This window comes from Castor canadensis, chromosome 5, assembly GCF_047511655.1.
Source record: "Castor canadensis chromosome 5, mCasCan1.hap1v2, whole genome shotgun sequence".
In the NCBI taxonomy this organism is placed as follows: domain Eukaryota; kingdom Metazoa; phylum Chordata; class Mammalia; order Rodentia; family Castoridae; genus Castor; species Castor canadensis.
Window position 1 is genome coordinate 69,179,774 of NC_133390.1, and position 24,752 is coordinate 69,204,525.

At 35.5% G+C, this 24,752-nt stretch overlaps 1 protein-coding gene across 5 annotated transcripts in view; it reads right to left on the reverse strand.

Moving 5' to 3' along the window:
* Polq (DNA polymerase theta) overlaps positions 1-23,504 on the reverse strand; it is a 79,879-nt gene extending 56,375 nt beyond the window's left edge. For 2 of the 5 annotated variants that reach the window (XR_012447965.1, XM_074073252.1), the window contains exons 1-12: positions 23,231-23,499; positions 22,396-22,575; positions 20,679-20,809; positions 19,041-19,197; positions 17,049-17,157; positions 13,302-13,521; positions 10,454-10,601; positions 8,796-8,942; positions 7,212-7,424; positions 4,799-4,941; positions 2,456-2,660; positions 2,119-2,261 (exon numbers count right to left, since the gene is read on the reverse strand). Coding sequence is in view for 4 of the 5 variants with exons in the window: in XM_074073252.1 (XP_073929353.1) it covers positions 2,119-2,261; positions 2,456-2,660; positions 4,799-4,941; positions 7,212-7,424; positions 8,796-8,942; positions 10,454-10,601; positions 13,302-13,521; positions 17,049-17,157; positions 19,041-19,197; positions 20,679-20,809; positions 22,396-22,575; positions 23,231-23,393 (1,959 nt within the window). In the remaining variant the exon portion in view is untranslated. The other 3 variants (XM_074073249.1, XM_074073251.1, XM_074073253.1) reach the window with 3 other exon arrangements.
* Positions 23,505-24,752: the final 1,248 nt, after the last annotated feature.

Here is a 24,752-nt window from a genome sequence, read left to right on the forward strand (position 1 = left end):
GAATACAGATGTTAGAATAAGCAAACAAAGACTTCAAAGCAGACATTATAAATATGGCCAAAGAACAAAAGAAAACCATGGATAAAAACGCATAAGTCTATAATCCAGCACTCAGGAGGCTGAGACAGGAGGATTTGGAGTTGAAAGCAAGTCTAGACTATACAGTAATACCTGTCTCAAAAAAAGAAGTAAAAGAAAGCATGGTGACAATGTCTCATCAAGTTGAAAACACGCATAAAGAGAACATTATTGAAATAGGGGTTATATGGAAATTCTGGAGTAGAAAAACACAATAACTAAAATGAATAATTAGAGAACTCAACTGTATACCCAAGCTGGAATAAGAAAATCACAACATGAAGATAAAGAGGAGGGTGGAAAAATGAACAGAGCCTCAGAAAGACACGGGAAACATTAAAATGCATGCATAATGAATCCAGAAAGACAGAGAAAGTAACAGAAAAAATAGCTGAAGAAATTATGGCCAAAATATTCAAGAAATTCAGTGAATTTCAAGTAGGGTAAATACAGAGGTCCACATCAAGATGCATCATAGTAACAATGTTACACATTGGTCTGTGGGGGGGAACTTCTTTATTGTATATGTATGTGCTAGGGATTGAAGCATGCTAAGCACACACTCTATCACTAAAATTTGAAAGTAGCAAAGAAAAAAAAGCCACCATATACATTGGAAACTCAGTAAGAATAAGAGCTAACTTCTTATCAGAAACAATGGAGGTCAGAATGAAATGAGGTGACATATTCAAACTGCTGAAATAAAGAAAAACCCTGTCAACCAAGAATCTTATATAAAGAAAAGCTAACTTTCAAAAGTAAAGACATAACAGAGACATTCCTAAAATGAACAAAAACAGAAAATGTTGCTACCAAACTTGTTTTAAACTAAAGAAAGCTCTTCATGCTGAAAAAAAGTAAGCCCAAACAGTATTTCTATTACACACTAAGAACCAAAGAGAGGAGATAAAGGTAATTGTGTGTATACATATTAAAAACTATAAAATTACCTATTTCCTCTTTCTTCTCTTGACTGATATAAAGACAACTATATGAACTGAAAGTAGAGAATAGAATAGTGATTCCAAGAGACTACTAGATGGGGAGAGAGAGGTTAAGCTGATCAAGGGTTATCCAAGCTTGTAAGGTTAAAGTGATGAAACCAAAGGCAAATTAAGGCAATCTCACACTAGAGCTCATAATCCTGGTCACTGTATAAAATATAACTTATTTTTAAAGTCATGGTGGATGACTGATAAAACCCACTCTGAAATTCTTCCTAGTCACATTTTAGGGTACAAAACATTTGTAAGAAAAATAATGGTACTGTCTAGACATTTGCCCTCTGCTCACTAGTTTTTTTGTTTTTAATTGAAGTGCATTTCCTAATAAGATGTTCATTTTAATAAATATTTCAATTTTATGTACTCATTTTCTCATTAAGGTGCACACGTCTACTATTAATTGACAAAATAATTTCTGGTTAGGTTCTTGCAAATATGACCTTTACTTAATTCTTATCAAAATCTTTGTTGTAATTCATGGAGGAAGATCTAATGTAAAAAAACTTTAAAAATTCCTTATTGCAACAACTGAGGCCAATAGGAGAAGGGGACCAGGAACTAGAGAAAAGGTTAGATCAAAAAGATTAACCTAGAAGGTAACACACATGCACAGGAAATTAATGTGAGTCAACTCCCTGTATAGCTATCCTTATCTCAACTAGCAAAAACCCTTGTTCCTTCCTATTATTGCTTATACTCTCTCTTCAACAAAATTAGAGATAAGGGCAAAATAGTTTCTGCCGGGTATCGAGGGGGTGGGAGGGAAAGGGAGGGGGCAGAGTGGGTGGTAAGGGAGGGGGTGGGGCAGGGGGGAGAAATGACCCAAGCATTGTATGCACATATGAATAATAAAAAAATAAAAAAAACAAAAATTCCTTATTGCAAGCTGGATATGCAGCCTGTAATCTAAGCAGTTGGGAGGCTGAGGCAGGAAGATTGTGAGTTCAAGGCCAGCCTGGGCTATATAGACCCTGTCTCAAAAAAAATAAGAAATTAAAATTAAATATTAAAAAACAGTGAAAAAAGCAGAACTTACCAGATACACAATATGAAGGTCATTCTCTAAAACAAAGCCCTTCATTGCTCTTTGGAGGTCAGCAAAAATATCTAAGGTATCAGCTGGAGAGAGTGAAGATGAAAGAGTAGCTGATCCAAGATGTGTTGAATGATACACCTTTCCTGGTTTGAAAGTGGGGAATTACAGGAACAATGTGAAAAACAAAATAAAACATTGTCTTTCTGTATACATTAATTCTCTTGGCAATTATACATTTTATAAACAGAATTTTATCCAATGTGTAGAAATTATAAGGAAAATTAAAAATGTAGAGAAATTAAAATGGAGAAAATTGCAACTGAGAACTCCTATTTACCTCCTGTTCCATCACTGGCTTCTGAAACCTGGATGAATTCATTTTCTAGCAGCCACATCACACAGGCTTCAATTGCTCCAAGTTGAACAGAATCTTGATTTCTCTGAATTCTCTGCTTTCCTTCTTTCATACTTGCAGCCAAAAATGTGCAAGAAACATAAGTCTGCACATCTTGTGATGTATTTGCCACTCCACCAACTATTATCTGACAGAAAACGTTTGAAAATCTCTGTAATTTTTTATAAGACATGCAAGTCCTCATGATATAAAAGAGATGAAGGATTTTACCCTTTACAAATATTGTCAGAATCTTAATGTGGAGACTCTATTATCTCATCCATCACCACTCATTACAAATGTAGAAAATACCTGCTGACAACATGAAATCTTCCATAAAAGCAGACACAATATTTTCATGTAAACAAAATTAAATGAATCATTATTCACCTGAAATTTCAATAGAGGTAGTAATGACTCACAACCATGAACCAAATCAATTATTTTAAACATTCCTCTAAAATACATAGTCATACAGGAATGCTACTACTACCTCCTACCCAGAAGAAGGGTGGGAAAAAGTATAGAAAAATATAAGTCAGTTGTGTTTCATGGATATTATTTTCTCACAACTACCTTATTGTATATTCTAACTTGCTTCTTGCTTTCTTTTATTAATATGCATTGGACAAATATCATCAAAAATAGAACTATCTCATTCTTTTTTTTTTTTTTTCTTTGTAGTACCAGGGATTGAACTCAGAGCCTCATGTTTGCTAGGCAAGTGCTCTATCGCTTGAGCCATGTCCCCAGTCCTTTGCTTTTAGTTCATTTTATAGATGGGTTCTTGAGCTAGCTTTACTCAGGCTGGCCTTGGACCAGAGACCACAATCCTACTACCTTTGCCTCCGCAGTTATTCAGGACCACAAGTGAGTGCCACCAGGTGAGGCTTGTGTTTGAGATACAGTCTCACTAACTTTTGCCTGGGTTGGCCTTGACCACAATCTTTCTGCCTGTATCTCCTGAGTAGCAGGGATTGCATGCCCAGCCAAGGTTTTTATTTATTTTGTTGTTGTTTCTGTACTGGGATTGGACTTGCTAAGCAAACACTCTACCACTTTAGCCACTCTCTCCCAGTCTTCATTTTTTTTTAATGACCACAAAGCATGGTTTGCCATAATTTATTTAGTATTAATAATATTTGAGTTTTCTCAAAATTTTTTATTACTAATAGTGCTATATAAATATTCTTCTATATTTAATTCGATTGAATTTCACAAAAATATTTCTGGGTAAAATTCCTAGGTGTGAAGCAGCTAGACAAATGGGTAAATGCATTTTTTATTTTAATAAGTATGGACAAGATGCCCTCCAAAAGTTTCAACAGTATATCAAAAGTGCCTATTTTTGATATCTTCCTAACCCTATATTATCAAGTATTTTCCTTTTTATTCAAACTGAGAGTTAAAGAGTATGAGTCCAGTATCACTAGCACTAGTGCCGAAACCAATACCAAGGGATGCTGATATAAGCATAGAAAACTTTTCGGAATGGTTCATTAATATGAAATGCTGACTAGGGGTTACCTTTGAGGATAGTAAGCAGAAGAAAATTTTATTTTTCACTTTAGGTTTTTCTGTATTGTAAACTTTTTGTTTGTTTTTGTCTTGCTTTGCTTTGCTTTGTTTTTTTGAGTCAGAGTCTTGCTATGTGGCTCAGGCTTGAACTCCAGATCCTCCTGCCTCTGCCTCCCAAGTGCTAGGTTACAGATGTGTGCCACCATAACCAGCCCTTTTGTAAACTTCTTATATATATTTACTTGATCTTACTTTAATGTCCAGAGGTATTATCTGGATAGAAGAAGTAGGATACATTTTTGTTATCTTTTCTTTAAACTCAAAAAGCAATAAAAAATATACTAAAAAGTAAAAGATGGGCTGAGGTATAGCTCAGTAGTAGAATGCTTGACTTGCATGCACAAGGCTCTGGGCTCGATCCCTCAAAAAAGAACCAGGTGGCATTTGTTTCTTAACCATTGTTTTGAAATGGATTGATATAGTACTAGCTGTATTAAACTCCAGGAAATAACTACATATTCATATATATGCATATATATTATATACTATACATAATGTACATACATTATATATTAATTCATATGTATTTCATACCGTATACTGTAATATATAATATACGTACATATACATATGAAATACTTATAGATTAAGACTTAGAAAGGCTATAAATATAACAATCTTAAAAAAACCCACAAAACTAAGATTTTCACATACTGAAATTTAACATAGGCATACAGGAGCAAATGGTCATTTATTGAACTCTCTTACCTCCAAAACAGCTCGTATCATGCTTGGAGTTACTTCTTCTCCTTCTCGTCTTTGCAGACAACTGTGAACAGGTTTTAGAGATCCCTGAAGTAGAGCAATGCCTTTTGATTTCTCAGAGTTCTTACAAATTAAGATACTCTCACCTATGACCAAAAACCATACATTTTCAAAACCCAAACATATTTCTATAAGATATTTGCTAAAGATAAATTAAGCTGCCTTACAAAAAGGAATGAGAGACACTAGTGGTTGTTATGGTCACAGAATACAAATATACCTGGAAGTGGGGAAGGCGGTAGGGGGAAGGTAGCCCAAACAATGTATACTCATGTGAATAAATGTAAAAATGATTAAAAAAATATGTATCTATACACAACAACTTCCTGGTTAGGACTCCAATAAATCAGGAAATAATAGCAAGAACTGACAAATGGGAACACATCAAATTAAAAAGGTGAATGCAAAGGAAACAAAACTACTGTATGATTCAGCTATCCTATTCCAGGATATATACCCAAAGGAATCAAAGTCAGCATACAGTAAAGATTCCTGCACACCCATGCTCATTGTAGCACTATTCATAATACCCAAGTTGTGGAATCAACTTAGGCATCCATTGATGGATGATAAAGAAAATGTGATAAACACACACAAACACACACACACACACAAACACACACACACACACACACACACACACACACACAAAGTGGAGCTTTATTTAGCCATAAAGAAGGAAACGATGTCATTTGTAGGAAAATGGATGAAACTGGAGATCATCACATTAAGTGAAACAAACCAGACACAGTAAAATAAGTATCACATGTTTTCTCACATATATGGAATCTAGATTAAAAAAAAAAAAGACATGAATGTAAAGGGGAAACTATTAGGGGTCCAGGGGCCAGGGAGGGATCAGCAGAAGGGAGGAGGTGATATAACATGGTACTGGGTGGGGTGAATATGATTAATGTACATAGTATTGCTTGTATGAAAATGTCACAATGAAACCCATCCCCCAATAGAAGAAAAACATTTTTAAAATGTGGAATAGCCACACAATGAAAGAGAGGAAGAGAGAAGGAAATCAGAGCAATGGCATATGTGTATGGACACCAACACAAGGACATAGGATTAAAAAGAAATCAGGAAATTATGATAATTCCAACAGAAACCAACAAAGTTCCAACAACAGACTCTAAAGAAATGGAAGCTCTGAATGAACAGATGAAGATTCAAAATAATTCTCTTAAAGAAGTTCTGTGAACTATAAGAATATACAGATAAAAATCAAATGAAATTTGAAACACAAAACATGAACAAAATGAAAGGTCTGACAAATAGATACAATAAAGTAGGAGTCCTAGCAGTGAAAAACAGAATGATTATACTATAAAAAGTTTCAAAGCAGGCTGAACAAGTAAAAGAACAAACTAGCCAGGCACCAGTGGCTAGTCCACTGTATCTCTGGTACAATGGTTAATGAATTAAAATAAGTATAGCTAAATTTGTCAAGGGACAACAAATTGCAAAATTATGTAACTGTTGACATTAAAAACATAAAATGGAGTGGAGGAGTTAAGTATAGAGTTGTCAGCTTAAGTTGTCAGCTTGAAATAGCCTGTTATGTTTTATATAAGCCTCATAACGAAACCACAAGTGGAAAAGATCCAAAGCATACCATTACAGTTTTCTGTAACTAAACTATCAAACTTACAAAGGAAGGCAGCAAGAGATGAAGAAACAATATACACGAAAGCAAATTATAAAATGGCAAATTATATAAATGGCAACAGGTCCTGGCTCACAACAATTTAGTAACATACCAAATGAAAGAATAGATTTGAGGTGATGGCTTTTGTTTCAACATTTAATTCAAACAAACTCTTCTTTATTTCTTAAGTCAAAACTTTTATTTGGATTGCAGTAATATTATCAGTACTTGCAAGTACAAGATAAGAAACTGACAGGATGTTTTCAGAGCAGCACCAACATGGAGAGAAAAAGATGGATATGAAGCTCCTATTCCCAAGGTGTGAAAGTGCATCCCTGTTTGACTTGAGACCAGTCACCTAAGCAGAATATCCATGGAAATTAGCATTAAAGAGTAGACATGGAAATTAAAAACCATCTCCTAGCTAATGTGATAAGAAATCTTATTGATTTGTGTAACATTGTGTTAGATAAAATACAAAAGAAAATCTTAATTCCACATTTGTAGAAAACCAGTGGTTGACAATAAATGAAAATTATAACTTATATTCATTATAAAATTAAGTGACTCCCTAAGGATAATATTAGTACATTGAATGATAAAGAAATATAACACAATGAGAAATAGGTTACCAGGTACTAATTGAACTTCAGGTAGACTAAAGCTATCCTTCACTATTAAAATTAAATTCAAACTCACCCATTGTATCTACTCCTTTTCTGCCAGCACGGCCAACCATCTGCTTGTAAGTTAGAATATCTAGAGGGCGACCACTGAAAATTGGAGTCCGAATAATCACACGCCGTGCAGGTAAATTCACCCCAGAAGAAAGAGTAGAAGTTGCTGCCAAGACCCGAATGAGACCTTGACGGAAGGCTCCTTCAATGATATCCCTCTCCTCGAAAGTAAGACCTAAAACAGGAGATTCCATAACATTATTTATTATTATATAATGAGAACATTATACTCTACCTCTTACAAGTGCATCTGAGTCTACCACAAGTCTCTAAAGATGTTTAATGCTATTGTTACGACTATAAACCAGGAAGTAATCATACTACCTACTTAAGAGTATAATCTGGCCAGGAGTTTTGGCATATACCTGTAATCTCAGCTACTCAGAAGGCCAAGATAAGAAGGATCATGGTTCAAGGCCAGCCCAAGCAAAAAAGTTCACAAGACCTCATCTCAATAAACAAGCCAGATTTTGTGGTTCCCATGTATAGTCCCAGGTACACAGGAGACCATAGGTAGGAGGATTACAATCCAGGTCATCCCAGAGCAAAAACACGAGACCCTTGAAAAATAACTAAAGCAAAAAATGGCTGAGGGTATGGCTCTAGTGGTAGAGTGTCTGGCAAGCACATGGATTTAACTTTAAACCTCAGTACTACCAAAAATAGGGGAGTGTAATCTGCTACCCCTAATATATTTCATCTTTTAGGCCCAAGGTCAGCAAACTTTTCCTATATTTTAGGTTCCTCTTATTTTAGGAGGAATAGGTGGTCTCTTTTGCAACTACAAACAGCCACAGAACAAATGTGTTCTAAGAAACTTATTTACAAAGAGAGGTGGTGGGCTAAATTTGACCAGCAAACTATTGTTTGCCATCCCCTGTTCTTCCATATGTGTGTATATATATATTTAAAATTTTTAAATTTTAGCATGATAAAAATTACATATAAAAGCCAATAAAAATGTAAAATAAATTGAAAGGGTTAAATTCCTAATCTTAGAAACTATATACTTTTCTTCATCATATACATAGTACATATGACTTTTAAGAGGGCAGAACACCTGTTAAAAGCAGGTCTTTAATTCAATGACTGCCATAATCTTTGCAATTTTGACAACCTATCCATTTGATTTTTAAACACTTCTAGCTGTCTCTAAAACAATATGACAATTTCTAAAAATAAATTTGATTTTGATATATCTCTGTAAGAATATTTCAAAACTCAGAGATAAAAAGAGACATAAAGTGGCATAAAATAAGAGCAGCATATACAACTCTAAACAAAGGACAGAAAGGTAAATCTTTAAAATTTACTTCCACAATGGTTCAAAAAAAGTCTTTTACCTAGCATCTATATACTGCACAGATAAGTAAATTCAAAAATGTTTATTTTACTCTTGACTATCAAAGACATACCATTTATTAAAATGAAATCTAAAAGTATTTTTCTGGCTAACAAAAAATAAATGTACATACATATAAAAATTAAGAAATTATAAGAACTTTTGGAGAGGGCTTCTTAATAACAGATTAAAAATATAGAGTACCTGCATGATGAAATGCTACTCCCCATGGTACAGTTTTTTGTAACATTAAGTCCAGACCTGCAGGGGACCGTTTTAACTGATCCATCACTTCCAAGAGGCCCTTTTGTTCTAGAATCACTGGTGGAAATTCAGATGGTTTTACCAATCCTGTCAGGTACACACAAAAAATTGTCAACACCTCAATCCTATTCACTTTTTGAAGTGTTACCTTCAAAAAGTCATGACAGAGATAAATTACAGGGCAGTGGTTCAAAAATTGCTGCATACTATCATCATCTAAAAATACTGATCTCTGACACTGTGATGTGACTGGTAGAGGATGTGACCTGAACCAAAAGAATTTTTAATTCCTTCTAGGTAATTTAATGTGCACCAAAATTTAGGAAAACTCTGCATTAGAGTGACACAAACTCTACAGTTTGGGTCAAAGGAACCTGCTGAAGGAAGAAAAGGATTACCAATACTGATTACCACTCAAAGCCTAAAAATCAAAACCCTCACTTAAGAGGGTTTTGCTGATACTGATACTCAGCAGTATCAGCATCACGTAGGGGTCTAAGTTCCCTATGAAAGGCATCTTTGTGCCTCATTGGCACTTGTCTGATAATCACATGCTACCTTCTGGTTTTGCCTCGCTGTGTAACCTTCTCTCCCAGTAAGATTTTAACTTCAAACTCAGGATTTTATTTCTTAAAGAATTTCCTAGACTTTTAGATTCATGAACTTATAAAACATTTCAGTAAAATATATTTAAATATATATCGTATATTTTACATATATTTAAATCTCTACGTAAACTTTTCTTAACATTTTGGGGGGTCAAAAGTTGCCAATGCTAGAGATAATTAAAAATACTTTTAAACTATCATTCATCAATATCATTATTTCAAAAGAAATCATTTTAACAATATAAAATTACTATGAATAATTTTAAATTTTAAACTTCAGCTTTGGGCTGGAGGTATAGCTCAAGTGGTAGTGGTAGAGTGCTCACCTATCAAGTGCAAGGCCCTGACTTCAAACCCCTGGTCTCACACACACACACACACACATACTTCAGCCAGTGGCTCACACCTGTAATCCTAAGTACTTGGGAGGCAGAGATCAGGAGGATCACAGTTCAAAGCCAGCCCCAGCAAATAGTTCACAAGACCCTATCTCAAAAAAACCCTTCACAAAAAAGGGCTGGTAGAATGGCTCAAGGTGTAGGCCCTGAGTTCAAACCCCAGTACCACCAAAAAAATAACTTAAAATAAATATTAACTTCAGCTCTATGAAAAATGTTCTGCTTTATTTTTACTTTTCTGCTGAAAATTTCTTCATGGACCAGATTCCAGTGTAAGCACTAGCATTTGGGAGCTAGTTATAGAACAAAATAACACAACCTCATGGAAACCAAATAAAGAATATATAAACACTTAAAAAAACATAATATTTTTTAAATCTGAAGATGATTAATTAGCCTGAGTGTACAAACACATTGTTTTACAATGAAGACAGGAAAGAATTAGAATCGTGAAAGCATAGTCTTGTAAACAGCATCTAGTGGACAGGTGGTGGCAATGATGTTACAGTCATGCTTTGTTAATATGATCACTAACTTTGTTTTCAAGCAAATATGTGATAGATGGAGGCTTTCATTTCTACCTATAACTCACCCTCAGCTTGTTGGTGCAGATTACAAAACTCTCGGGCAATGGTGTCTGCCAGTTTCTCACACCATTTTTTTGATGGACAAAAAAGTAATACTGAATGGTTATCACAAATGGTCTCATAACATAAACTAACAACGTGGTCCTCATCTCCCTAAAAAAAGAAAGAGAAATCACTGCTTCAGTGGAATCTTCAAGACATTATCACATATGTTTAAAATCCCTCATTTTGCTTCATGAGAAAGGTTTTTCTACCCAAAGGCATAATAAAAATCAGGTACAAAGTCAGTAACAAAACAAAACAAAAACAGAACAAGAAGAAAAAACAAATAAATTTCCTTATAATTCAGAGTGAGGAAATGGCTTTATGTGTTCAACTAACATTTACTGAGCTCCACACCTCAGGCAATGGGATACAGTGATGAGTAAAAGAAAGTCAAGCTCCTGATTTTCAGATGATTGATCTTCTCTCTCAGAGACACAATAAAATACTAACCAAATGTAAAATTCAACCAAAAGATGAACTGAAGAAGAGCTTAACAATGTTTTATGGTCTCATATTAGACAGAAATTTGACAAAGACCTGAAAAAGGTTTTCCTGAGGAAATGATTTCACTGAAATATCAAGGAAAGACATTATCTCAATAAGTGCCACATTTTCCAAGCAAAACAAAGAACATGTGTTAATGTCCTGTGACAGCCTGCAACTTCTCCATACTGGAAGTGTCAATGCATCTAACTAGGCTAATTAATTCATCCTTCAATCCACTCATTACACAATTTAGTAAATGTCAGACATTGTTCTAAGAGCTTGGGATGAAGCAGAAAAAAATGTCCTGTTCTTGCATTTCTATTCCAACAGGAAAAAATAGATAACAAAGGTAAGTGAAATTTATAGTACAGATTACACATGGTTTTAACTAAATATAGCCAAAATAAGTAAGTAAAAGTAATTTCAAAAACAAAAATTTTAATTCCTACACATGCATTATGCAGTTCAGTTGAGCCCAAGAAGCTCTCAGTCAGTCCCATGTTATCGTCAGTTACATTTAAATCACTGTGTGATCTGCTATTTCCTTGGCCTTATTTTTTTTTAAGAATATGCCTCACAAAAAGCAAATAATGTCCAAAAAGCAAATGGTGTCCAAAAAACAAGGCAAAAATGAATGTGCTTAATTTAAGTGATAAAATGAAAATTTAGCTGTGTTGAAATGGCATGTCTTTAGGGAAAAGTAGGGTGCATTATGGGAAAAAATGAATCAATCATCCACAGTATAGTACTGAACTCTATGCATTCTGAGCACTGTCACTTTTTCGTCAATGGCAGACTCCTTGGAACCATATATTCATGGATACCAATGGTCTACTGCATGTTCAATTTTAAAAAGTATAAGGGGAAAAATTAAATAGGGAAGATAACTATGAAGCAGGAGCACACTGTAGTCTAGACAAGGTGGCCAGAGAAGGGCTAGAAAAGTGACACCTGGGTCAAAATACAATGGCAAACAAGTAAACCATACTGATGCCCAAAGGGAAACAAGCTCAGAAGAAAAGAACCTGACGTGGGAGATTCTTGGCACGTTAAGGAAGGGCAATGAAGCCAGTGTGAAGAGACGAGAGGGAATATACTAGGTGGCATCAGAGCACTAAAGGGGTGGGGTCTGATCATACAGGGTCCTGTTGCCTGTTTCGAAGACATTGCCTTTTTTTTTCTAAATGAAACAGAGCCATTGCAAGTTTCTGAACAAATGGATTAACATGATCTGATGTTCATTTTAAATAGATCATTAGCTCCTGATGGAAGCACAGACTAAAGGGGGTTAAGGTCAGAAGCAGAGAGAAAATTAGAAAGCTGTTTCAATTATCCAGATCAGAAGTGAGAGTGGTTCAAATAGGGTAGAGACACAAACATAGCAACAGAAGGTTAATGAGAGAGTAAATGAATATGTTTAACATACAAGTTTATTGAGGTGACCAAGACAAAGCAGGTGAAACAGGGTACAGAGCAAAGCAACTGATAAAGATTCCATATCAAGCACATAAAAGCTGCAAATGCATGCTATGAAGATACTGACACACATAAATTTAGTCCTGTTTCCTACTCTAAAAGGATCCTTAGCTATGTATGTACTCAGAGGCACAATTCTACATAAATATCAAAGACCACTTCACAGATGTACATAAATCAGTTCTTTAACTTCAGGATTAAAGAATTAGGCTTAGAAAATAAAAGAAAAAAATGCCAGATAAAAATTTTAGTGTATTTAGGGATATAAGAGAGAAGTTACCATTTATCAAGTACTCTCTACATTCTAGACATTTAGGATATTACACATCATGCTTTCAACAGTACTAAAGATAAGTATTACATTCTATCCTTTAAATGGAAGATAGGAAGTTAAGAGGGATTTTGTGATGTAACTAAGCCATACCATTTATCTCTATTAAATGCCAGAGAAAGGCCAGTCTGATGCCTAAAATATTCTGCTCACTCTGTATATTATATTATACCTACTATTTAATAATTGTCCACATTAGTCTCTAATGTAAACTAAACCATATGAAAACCTTTTCCTAAATAGAAAAAAAATCCACAAAATTAGGTACTTTTTAAAAAAATGTCTATATATTAGGAAATGAGGACCATTTAAATTAAAAGCACAACTACATTCCCTCTCTTACTATCACCATCAATCTTTTTAGGTGAAACTGATTAGCTTGATATTAATTTTAATGGGTATACAATAAACATTCCACTACTTTGTAACTGTTAATTATATAATTCAAAAATTGTTAACAGCTTGTTAGAAAATGCAAAGATACTGACATTGGTGATGCAAAAGTCATGATTTACCTTCACTTGTAGCATGGGTTGAAATTCCCTCACAACTTTCATTGAAGAATCATATACAGAATTTCCAATTTTTACTAACTCCAAAAGTGGTACAGGACGAAAGTCAGTATGGTAGAGTTCAGCATTCAACCAGGAAGCCACAAGCTCCAAATTAGGAAGAGTAGCACTCATGCCAACAATCTGCACAGCGTTTGACAGAGGACTAGCTGAACCTACCTGACTGTGAAAAACAAATGAAAATAACATTAAAAAATTAACAAGTTGTGCTGCTAGCAATATTCCTGGTCATGGCCTTCATTGCACTAGCCTACATTTCCTTAAAGGATAGACCTAGGAACTAAATTACTGGATTACAAATTACTGGATCACACATCTTCAAGTTATAGATAATGCCAAACTGTTTTCAGGAGATATACCAAAGTAACACTCCCAAATCTGTGTGTTCTCTTGTTCCAAAATCCTGTCACCACTTGGTATTGTTAATCCTTTTAATGTTAACCATTAAGGAGAGTATATGGCAATATTTGTTTAAAGAAAAATTTAACCAGGTGATACATGCGCATAATCCCAGCAGGAGAAATTTGACACCAACTGGGGAAAGGTAGCAAGATCCTATCTCAAAACAAAAGGGCTGGGGGCAGAGCTCACGTGGTAGAGCTTGCCAGGCAAGCACAAGATCCTGGGTTTAATCCTCAATATAAATAAATAAAGAAGTAATGTGTATTTCCCTGATTACTGATGAAATTGAGCACCATTTCACATTTATGGACTATTTGGATACTCTTACAGATGCCTATTCAAATTTCTCACTGACATATTGAATTGTGTTTTTCTTATTTACTTGTAGAATAAAACAATAAAAAAAAAAAAAAAGAAATCACTTGTTCACTTTGTAAGGCTAAAATCAGGAAAAAATGCACATCTCTTTTCTGCATGGTTTGCCAGTGGTCATGGACAGATTTGTGGTGAAATGTAAATAGTGCCCCCCAAAAAATATCCTATCACATTCCACTACTGATAGAAAAGGGCCTAGAAGGCACAAGTTCACTGGGAGTCTACAGTGATGGAGCCAATATTCACTGCACAGCTGTGAAAAATATTAAAAAATAATAATAATAAAATAAAATATTCTTGATGGTGACTTTCCTCTTTCAGTAATTTTTGTTCATTTTTAAAAAATCATTTCTGCCCTTCTGCTTCCTGTAGCATTACTTTATTATTGTTTTTTTGAAATTCTTGCCATGTATAACTAAGTAATTGGTTTTCAGTCTTTCTTCTTTAATGATATATACATTTTATACCGTCAATTTCCTTTTAAAAACAATTTTAGTTGCATTTCACAAGTCTGTGTTAAGAGACATTTTTACAGTTCGAAATATTTTCTAATTTCTATTGCATTCTTATGACATAAAACTGAATACAAAATGTATTAATTAATTTCCAAACATACAGGTATCTTCTAGTTATGCTTTCTTACACTTCTTTTTAGCTTAATTCCTCTGTTACCAGAAAATATACTTTAAGTGTTTTCAATCATTGAAATATGTTAAGGCTTAGTTTATGGCCAGCATATGGTAAATCTTTTTATAAATGTTCCTTGTGAAGCTGAAAAGAACTTGTACTCAGATTTTTGTTTTGGTTTGGGGTTCTTGTTTCTTTTTTTTTTGACACCAGGTCTATTTATACAGCCCAAAGTGGCCTTGAACTCCAGATCTTCCTGCCTCAATTTATTGAGTGCTGGGATTACTGAGTGTACCACCATGCCCAGCTAATCTGATATTTTGATATTGCCCTTGTGCCTTGACCATGCTGTAGACAAGAACTCTAATCACTGAACAACATCCTCAGACCAGATCTAATACTTTTGCTCATTAGCTCAAATTTACTGATTATATTAGCCATATTTTCCATATCCCTAGCCATTTGGGATATAGGTGGTTATCTGCTTGGTCTATCACATACCAAGAAATGTGTTCAAGTCTCCCAACACAGGAAAGAACCTGTTCCCTGCTCACATAACAAAAGAAAATAACCCAACACCAAGACACATTAGTATGAAATTTCACAACCCTGGGGAAAAAGAAGAGCTCCTAAAACTCACAGAAAGAATTTTTAAACACCCACGCACAGGAAATCAATGTGAGTCAATGCCCTGTATAGCTATCCTTATCTCAACCAGCAAAAACCCTTGTTCCTTCCTATTATTGCTTATACTCTCTCTACAACAAAATTAGAAATAAGGGCAAAATAGTTTCTGCTGGGTATTGGGGGGGGAGAGGGAGGGGGCGGAGTGGGTGGTAAGGGAGGGGGTGGGGGCAGGGGGGAGAAATGAACCAAGCCTTGTATGCACATATGAATAATAAAAGAAAAATGGGAAAAAAAAGTACTATAAAAACCAGTAATACCATGAAAAAAAAAAAAAAACAAACTTTGAACAAAGGATGAAGGATGGTCATGACACTGGATTTATCAATAATACAAGAAAATAATGCCTTGACAACTCTTTTAGAGTTTTCTTTTAGAAAAATACTTCCAAATGTATATATATTTTCTAAAATACATTTTGGAAGTATTCCAAAAATACTTCATTTTCATATGTGGACAATCTATGAAATACTTGTAAGGCATTTTTAGACACATAAGTTCTCAAAAATTTATTCCCAGAATAGTGTGTTCATTGAAAAAAAAAAGTGGAACTTCTTAGAAAATATCCCCACCAAAATAAAGAAGTAAATCAAAGGAAAAACATGTGGTCCAAAAAAAGGGACTCCATCTCAAGCAAAAAGCAATAGAAATAAATGGTAAAGGAAAAGGAGATCCCAAGATGACTGCTGTACAGCACGTGGGTAGACTCTGTCTCTCCAGATTGGAGCAACTCAGAGGCATCAGAAGAAACTTCTTCAAGATGACAACTTGGGTAGAACAGCAAATGTGCTAGAACATATGATCGAGGATTTACACACTAGGGAAAAAGAGATAAATTCGTGATATGCACCTGGAAAAACAAGCCATCAAACAAGAAAGATACTTATTAATATTAGAGAAAACTAAAAATTTTTTCTAAAGGTAAAAATAATCACAGTGTAGTATAGCTCAGTTGACAATAATGCTCACAGAATTATATTACTGTAACACTGAACAACAATCTAAGCAAAATTATATTTGAAGAAGGTGAAGATGATGACAGGTCAAGAAGAGACTGAAGAAGATGGGGGAAGAGACTGACTATTGGTGAGCAGAGAATATAAAAGAGAGCTAGATCTTCATCTACCAGTATAAGAAATCAATATTTAACCTCTAAAACTAAAAGTTCAAGAAGCCACATGTAGAGATACTGCAGTAAATAGAAAATAAAAATAAAAGAGCAAGAATTAAAAGTACTTACCTCTGAGAAGTGGGGGTTGAAGAAATGCTATTTTGCAAAATTAGTCTTTCTACTTAAATTATATGTATGTATAATTGACCAATACAAAACTAAATTTTTAAAAATCTATCATAAAAGTGTGTGCATGGAAATAAAATTAAGCAATTTAATTTTAAGAAATTTAAGACTATTTACAAAATCATCTAACATCAGATTACATAAGTCTGACATACTTATCTTGGAACAAGAACAACTACTATAAAGAATTTGTTCTACTTAAGAAAAGTCCTACTTTTCTTTAATTCAACTCATACTTTTACACTCTTATACACTTTCTCAACATCATTTGGAATCTCAGAAACTCAGTTACTTCATTTACTCACCAAGATGCTGACTTCTGAGTAATATAACAAATCTTGGTCAGCAGAAGTTCCAGTAGATACCCTCGGTGAGAGTCTCCTAGCATGTGTAATTCATCAACAACCACCATTCCTAAAAAGATTTTCCAGATACTAGGTTTTCTACAGTTTCACAATTCTAAATAGCATTTTAATATTTAATATCTTATACAAGGAGCTGTCATTATAATATGCTTTAAGTGAAACAAATTTCAAACAATAAAACAAAAAACATAATGGCCAATTCTTTTCCAAAATGGTTTAGGTATCATAAACAGGCCTATTCCCATGCATTCTGGATCTAAAAAAAAAAAAATCAATGATTACCTTACTCAGGACTAACCAAACCAATGAAAAGTGCCTCTCATTACTCAGACATTTCTAAATTGGTAATCTTATAGAAATAAGTGCACAATAGACATTTATCTGGTTTTACTGACTTTTTCTATGAGGAACCAATCATACTCATGTTGCTTAGGAAAATCAAAATTGGGGTCAAGAAGAAAAATGATTTTAAGAGATTTTTAAAAAGATGATAGGCTAATATCACCCTATTACAAAACCTAAACATGATCATAATGCCTTTCTCCACTACTTGGAAAATTAAACCAAGTCGATGCACTTGGAATAAATAATGCTCAAGAATTACTGAAAATTTAGAATTAATCATGCCTTCTTAAATATTTTCACAACATCAATGTCTCAAAATGCACTGGTGTCCCCTAAACAAATCTCTCACCAAAATAAAGATCTTACAGACATCTTCCTAATGATGCTTTCTTTTTCCTTATCATTAAGGTATGCCCAAATAAAACCATATGATACTTATTCTATCTAGTGTGCCAAGCACTGAGCTAGGTACACTGGATAAAACACTTTATAAGATTCTATTAAAATCCTCAAGATAATTAGGATCCAATGGGGTCACAAGTAATAAAACAATTTTCTTTTCTTTTCTTTTTTTTTTTTTTTTTTTGGCAGTACTGGAATTTAATCTCAAGGCTCTATCACCTAAGCCATATCACGAATTTGTTTTTCAGATAGGATCTTACACTTCTGACTAGGCCAACCTTACACCTCAAACCTCCTACCTCTAACTCCAAGTAGCTAGGATTGCATGTGTGAGCCACCACACTCAGCCTGTCTTTGAGATAGGATCTTCGTCACTTTTGCCTTGAACCAAGATCCTCCTATCTCTACTCCCAAGTAGCTGGGATTACAGGTATATATCACCACATACAGCCAGTAAAGCAATTCTGATACAAACTCTGATTTCTCTTTCCCGGCTTTATAGAGCAGAGTCCATGTCTTACTAATCTTTGATTGCTAACCTTCACCTATACCCTATCACAATTTTACCATGGTACTTTTAAGTTCAACTAAGCTGATATTTCTTGCACTTACGCTACTACTACAACCATTCTCTTCCTGTTGCTACCTCTATCTAGTGGCCTTTCCTTAGTGGTTAAGAAATACATTAAGACAGAAAATCTTCACAGTCTCTCCAGCACAAATAGTTTCTGTAGTTCTCTATCATTTCTGATGAACAGTAGCCTATGAGTACAGGTCTAACCTAAATACCATAGAACCAAGTGATAGAGTGCCTGCCTAGATACCATAGCATTAGAATATAAGGAAGACACATACAACACTAATTGCAGGGATGACAGATCCAGCCTCAGTATGCTTCTCTCTCTTCTTGACGAAATTTAGACAGGACAGAAACAATGAGGAACGACAGATGCTCAGGGATGTCCTCTATAGTTTTTAAACTATAGTGGAGTTATTAACAGCAGCAGAACAGAAAACTTAAACTTTTCTATACACAGTTTCCAACTTACAGATGCCAATTCTTGCCTCCAGAAGTAGATGACAGACAAAAGAACAACATGGGAAAAACAGAAATCACAATAGTACCATTTTATTTCATCAAAAATAACAATAGAAAGTATTTGCTTAATTTTCTAATTTTCTTACCTAACAAATCCATCTCATTTTCCTCTATGAGGCGATTAACCAGCCCATTGGCTCTCTCAATTGTGCAGACAGCAATATCCAAAGAAGAGAAATGCCTTGTTGGAGAGGTACTGCCCATATAACCATCTACTTTTATTCCTACTTCCTGAAACAGACTCTGAATTGAGTAAAAAGAAACAATATAGGGGAAAAATTAATAATCATGAGTTATAGATTATATCCCAGAACAGAAAATAGACATAAGTATCTAAAGACCTTTATCAGATTACTGTCAATTACTCTAAGAAACAATAATTTATAAAATCATATTCTAAAAATAGGAAGTTTAGAATTGACAAAGCTCAGTATAGAGATTTCTGTTAATACAGTGAAATAAAATAAAAAGTCATTTTCATGATAGTGGTTAATAATCTAAGTTCTAAGAGCTATTTATAGAGATTAAAATTGGGAGAAAAATTACCTTACACATTAACACTTTTAATCTAATAAACAGCAAGAGACCAGTCAATTTTAAACACTCATATAAATTTTGTTTTTGTTTTTGAGTCAGGGTCTCTCTGTGTAGCCCTGACTGGCCTAGAACTCAAAATCCTCCTACTCCAGCCTCCCAAATGCTGGGCTTATAGTTGGGTATCACTTTACCCAGCCTAATAGAACATCTTAAAGAAAAAAATTCACACTCCATAAGAAAAAGTCTTATTATCCTACTAAAAACCAGGTTTTTTATATAATGGAAGAAAAATTTTGAAAGTCAAAGCCAATGGGACCTTGATATTAATTTTTTTTTGAGTTTAACTTTTAACTAACATACCTTCTCAATAAAAAGGATTCTTTCATCATTTTGTTACTTTGGGTCTAAGTTGAGATGATGTAGGACCAGCTTTGTTGACTATTTGGCCTCTGAAATAATTGTTAAAAAGATTTATAGAACCATAGAACTTTAGAGCTGTTTGTTCAATAAATTTCTTCTGAGCGTTTACTGAGTTAATCCATAGTGTTAAGGGTTAAAAGCCTCCCTTTATAATAAAAAACACTGATTGAAGCAGAAGACATGGTTAGTGGTAAAACTGGGACTAGAACCCAGATTTTTTGGCTTATCAGTACAATGATCTTTCCATTCCAACAACACACAGCATCACTGCAGAAATCACAGTAATAAAATATATTCTATTTAATGAAACACTTTGTGAAAATGCCTTAAAAACTAGTAAGTACATACTGATGTAAAATATTACTCATTCCTGCAGGAAAACGGACCACAGACCTGGAAGATAGGATAGGCTTCCTTAAATAAACTTTTCTCTCCATGCTTCAGTCTAGTCCTACTATTCCTTAAAATGCTGTTTCTTCATTTGCACAGCTATGTGCTAATTGAAGTATACTGTTTAGTTCCTAAGAAAACGTTTATAAATCTTTATACAATGTTCACTAAGTAATGTCTTGATTTGACGGCCCTTTCTCTTTCTTGAAATAATTTTTTTGTTTCCCACATTAATCTTTTAACACTTTTAATGGTCAATTTTTAAAGCTGCGTTGAATACAATAAAAGAAACTTTGTTTTCCACTTGCTTTTATCATTCTGTTTCAAATGAATAAACCAAAGCTACCAATATTTCAAACTTAATATAAGAACATTACCTGGAGATAGTATTTCTTCTCTTTGGCTACAGAAACAAAGGGAAGAATAAACAAAGCTTTCTTTCGCATTTCCAAAACCCGCTTCAAAATAAGTAGTTCTGCAACAAGAGTCTTCCCAGCACTTGTAGGAGCTAAAACATGATTATTTCACAAAGTTATTTCAAAAAGTAATATTTGGTACACTGCATTCATAAATGTTTTAAGCCATATCCAGAATTACAGAGCCTAAGGCTAACGGATTATTAAGGCCTCAGCCAGCATTTGAAATCTTTATACCCTGAAATGTCCCTGACTTTAAATCAGCTCTCTAAATAGTCTTGCACTAAAAATAGATTTTAATATTTGTATCACCAATACATGACAGATTTTATCGTGTACCTCGCTTGTGCCTAAAGATTCTTTCCTTTAAGTACTGAATGGTTAAAAGTCCTACCTTGAGGAAGTAAATGAATCACTTTATCATAATATAATAGGAACTATAATAGAGGTTGAAGGAGTGAAGCTGTAAGGAAGTTTATGGAAAGGAAACAGAACTTATGAGAAGGGAGGAGGAAAGGGAAGCACAAAGAAATGCCAGGCATAAGAAACAGCATGTGCAAAGGCCTGGAGGAAAGCCTGGCATATTCAGATGACAGTGAGTAATTTACCAAGCCTGAAGTATAAAGCTTTCCAGGACAGCAAAAGAAGAGTTTAGGCTATCCTGAAAGCAATGCAGAATGACTTGGAAAGGGAGTGACTGGTTTCAGAAGTAAAACCAGAGAGAGAAAAAGATAAACTTGATACAAGGATAGTGTATAATCTAGAAGGAAGATGATAGTGAGCTAACCAGACAATGGATCTACAAACAAAAAGTAGTAGTCAGGATCACAAAATATTTAGGAAAACAGACACTGGACTTGGTGATTAATTATGTGAGTTGGTGACCAGATTTATAAATGACATCCACAGTTGGGTTTAAGCAAATGAAATTGTCAGTACATTCATCCACTACTTCTAGTTAAAGCATTTTGGAGGACTTCATATGTGCTAAAAGCTAACTTTTTACATATATGAAATATTTTAATCTTAAGTACTACCAAGTCAGTCAGTCAGTCTCTCTCTCTCTCTCTCTCTCTCGTTATAGAACCAATAAGTGAGTTTTCAGAGCCAAAAACTCTAACTCCACAGCCTGAACTTCCATGTACTGATGAATTAATTCTCTAGCTTTTTATAGCCAGAATGAAAAATCTGATTCAGAACTTCAGAGAAAACTGACACAAAGGAATTGCATCTCACAAAATAAAGTCAGTGTAGTAAGCACAGGTTGAAAATTATGCACATCAAAGTTGCCTTTGATAGCCCATGTAAATCTTCTTTAAAAGATACTACATATGGTTTTTATATATAACCTTGTACAAACAGGTCCATTTATAAACATATAATTTATAAAGTTCACACCCTGAAAAGAAACTGAGACCAAATAGAGGAAGAGCAGATTGACACTCTGGGACATATGTTTGTTGAGCAAACAGAATTGTTCACTCTTATAAATTGCCGTTTTTCTTGCTTCTCCCACCACCATATAATAGAGCTTCCATAATTTAAATATGCTCTAATACATATTTTGAGACTTTCTCTAGTTAAAACATGGTCTCATCCATCTTTAAAAGATCATACCTATCTTTCACACTATTACCTTTAAAGTACTAGAGAAGTTAGCTTGCATACATTTGAATACCTGAATAAACTAAATTCTTTCCCTCCAAGACTTGTCCAAGCAAAAGGCATTCCGCTTGCCATTCAAACATCTTCTTTACACCAAAACTGTGATATTTCTCCAGAACTGCTTTAGGAAGTCCCCAGTTTGCCAATAGCAGCTTGTCTATTTGGTCATCAAGAACCGTTTGCTTGCATACCCCTTTCAGGAAAAAAAGAAACAATTCTTTAAGTTAGCCCTTCACTATGTGTTGGAATGAAGCTATAAAGCACATCCTGACTCCAAGACGTTTATGAGAAATTGAGCATGTATAGAAAAGTAAGAGTAAATTGTTATGTGCCTAATATTTTTTAATAAAAAATATTAAAGCCCCCAACAAACAAAAAATTGTGCTATACACAATGGATAAGAAGCGCTGGAATTATGGGGGGTAAGGGGGAGGAGAGTGCGCCCGCGAGTGATATGTAAGCATTACAAAGCCGAGCTAAAGACGTTTCCATTTCAACAGAAAAGAACTGGACTAACATTCGCTGGGCACACAGTCAATGCCCGAAAACATTACAATTCCGTCCAAGGACTGCAGACCGCCTGCGCTCTACCCCAGACCCGGCAAATCCCACTTGAAGGGCTAGGGTGTGGCCAACGAGGAAGTGGTTTCTGTGCGGATCGGAAGACCCCGAGGCCACCTGAACGCCGGCCCCACGCGGTCGGTGGAAGCTCGCTGACCGCGCAGGAGTGACCCGCCTCCCGGGCCGCCGCGGGCCGTGCAGCGCAGGTCGGGCGCCGAGCACACTCCCGCCTCGCGGCCCGGCGGGGCTGCCCACCTCGCCCGTGGGCCCCAGAGGACCTGCGGTACCTGCACCTGCCGCCTTCAGGCTGCGTCCCAGGCCGGGGGGTGGACTCAGTACCGGCCCGGAAAGATGCAGAGAGCCGACACTGTTGTCACCGCCGCCTCCCGAGAGCGAGTCCGAGCCTGACGCTGAACGTCGCCGTTTTACACTCCGGCGCTGAAGATTCATGGCAAACTAGCCCTTCTCGGTAGTTCAGGGTAAGAAACAATCCCAGCGCCCTCCCACTCGCGAGATCCTGGGCCTGGTGACAGGTGTGGCGGCCATCTCCCCGCCACGAGCTTCAAACTCAGACCTCCCAGCCCGCCCCGGAACCATAGAGTTCTTGGTGGCGAGAGAAGCCCGAGAACCATAGAGTCGCGGGGAAGGAATGGCTCGCGCCGGAGGCTCACTTCCGGCCCCCGTTGCTCGTTGTGGTCAGATCAGGGTTAGTGCTAAATTAGTTAGAAGAGGAGAACGCCGAATTCAGTAATCTGCGTTTATAATCATACTGACCAAAAAAGCTATTTCTCTTTCTGTCTGTCCATTTCTGGCTTCAATAGAAAGATTATGCTAATTTAATAAAATGAGCGGCGCATAATTAAGAAAGTAGCTCTTCTTAACCTATTTATATTTTTTCAAAAATTATTCCAGGTTGTATGTGCAAAACCTTCTATCGGAAAACTTGGAGTTTCTGACAGAACATGATTTTCCCTTCTACTCGTGATGCAGGCGGGACGGTTTCTGTCCCTGACCTCTGTTTCAGGCGTCCTACACTGGGGAATCCTATGCCAAGCTGGACAGACCCACGATGTAGCTGTGAGAACACTGCAAGGAAGGGGCTCCAAAAGTACCCAGGCATCACACAGAGCCTAGAAATTAGTAATGGAGTTGTGATCTACCTTTTGACAAGGTAGATTTTGCACAATTCATTTTACCAAATAAACCTGGTAGATAATAGACCTGCCCTGAAGAGGCTGGTCTACTCTAGGGCACTGAAAAATCTCAAAAGAGGCAGCTCCCCCCGGCCCCACCACACACACACACACACAAACACACAAAATAATAAAATAATAATAATAATAATACAAGTCTGGGAACTTGAAAGTCAATTCTCTTGGGTAAACTCTAAAGGAAATTTAAATGACAGTACTCTAAATTTCCACGAGATGGGGACATTAGTCCATGAAAGAAACACCTCCTAGTTCTTTAATGGGTCTATTCACTCAACTATTGAGCCATCTTACTGTGTGCTAGGCATTTCACTGGCAGTGAGGTGGTGTGAAATGTTTCCTGCTTGGGAAGAGAAGGAGCCTAAAGATGGGAGACGTTGAACAAATAAATTAATAATTTTAACTTATGACTACTGCTCAGAGAGAAATGAATAGGACCCTATCAAAGAAATAAAAGGAGACGTAACTTAGACTGTGGTTGTGGAAGGGACAAGAACAAAGGCTGAGAGGTGAATGTTGAATTTAGAGGAGAAAAACAAAGACCCAAGGAGGACATTCTGAGTAAAAATGGATTGCAGAGAAAGATGTAGGAAATGAA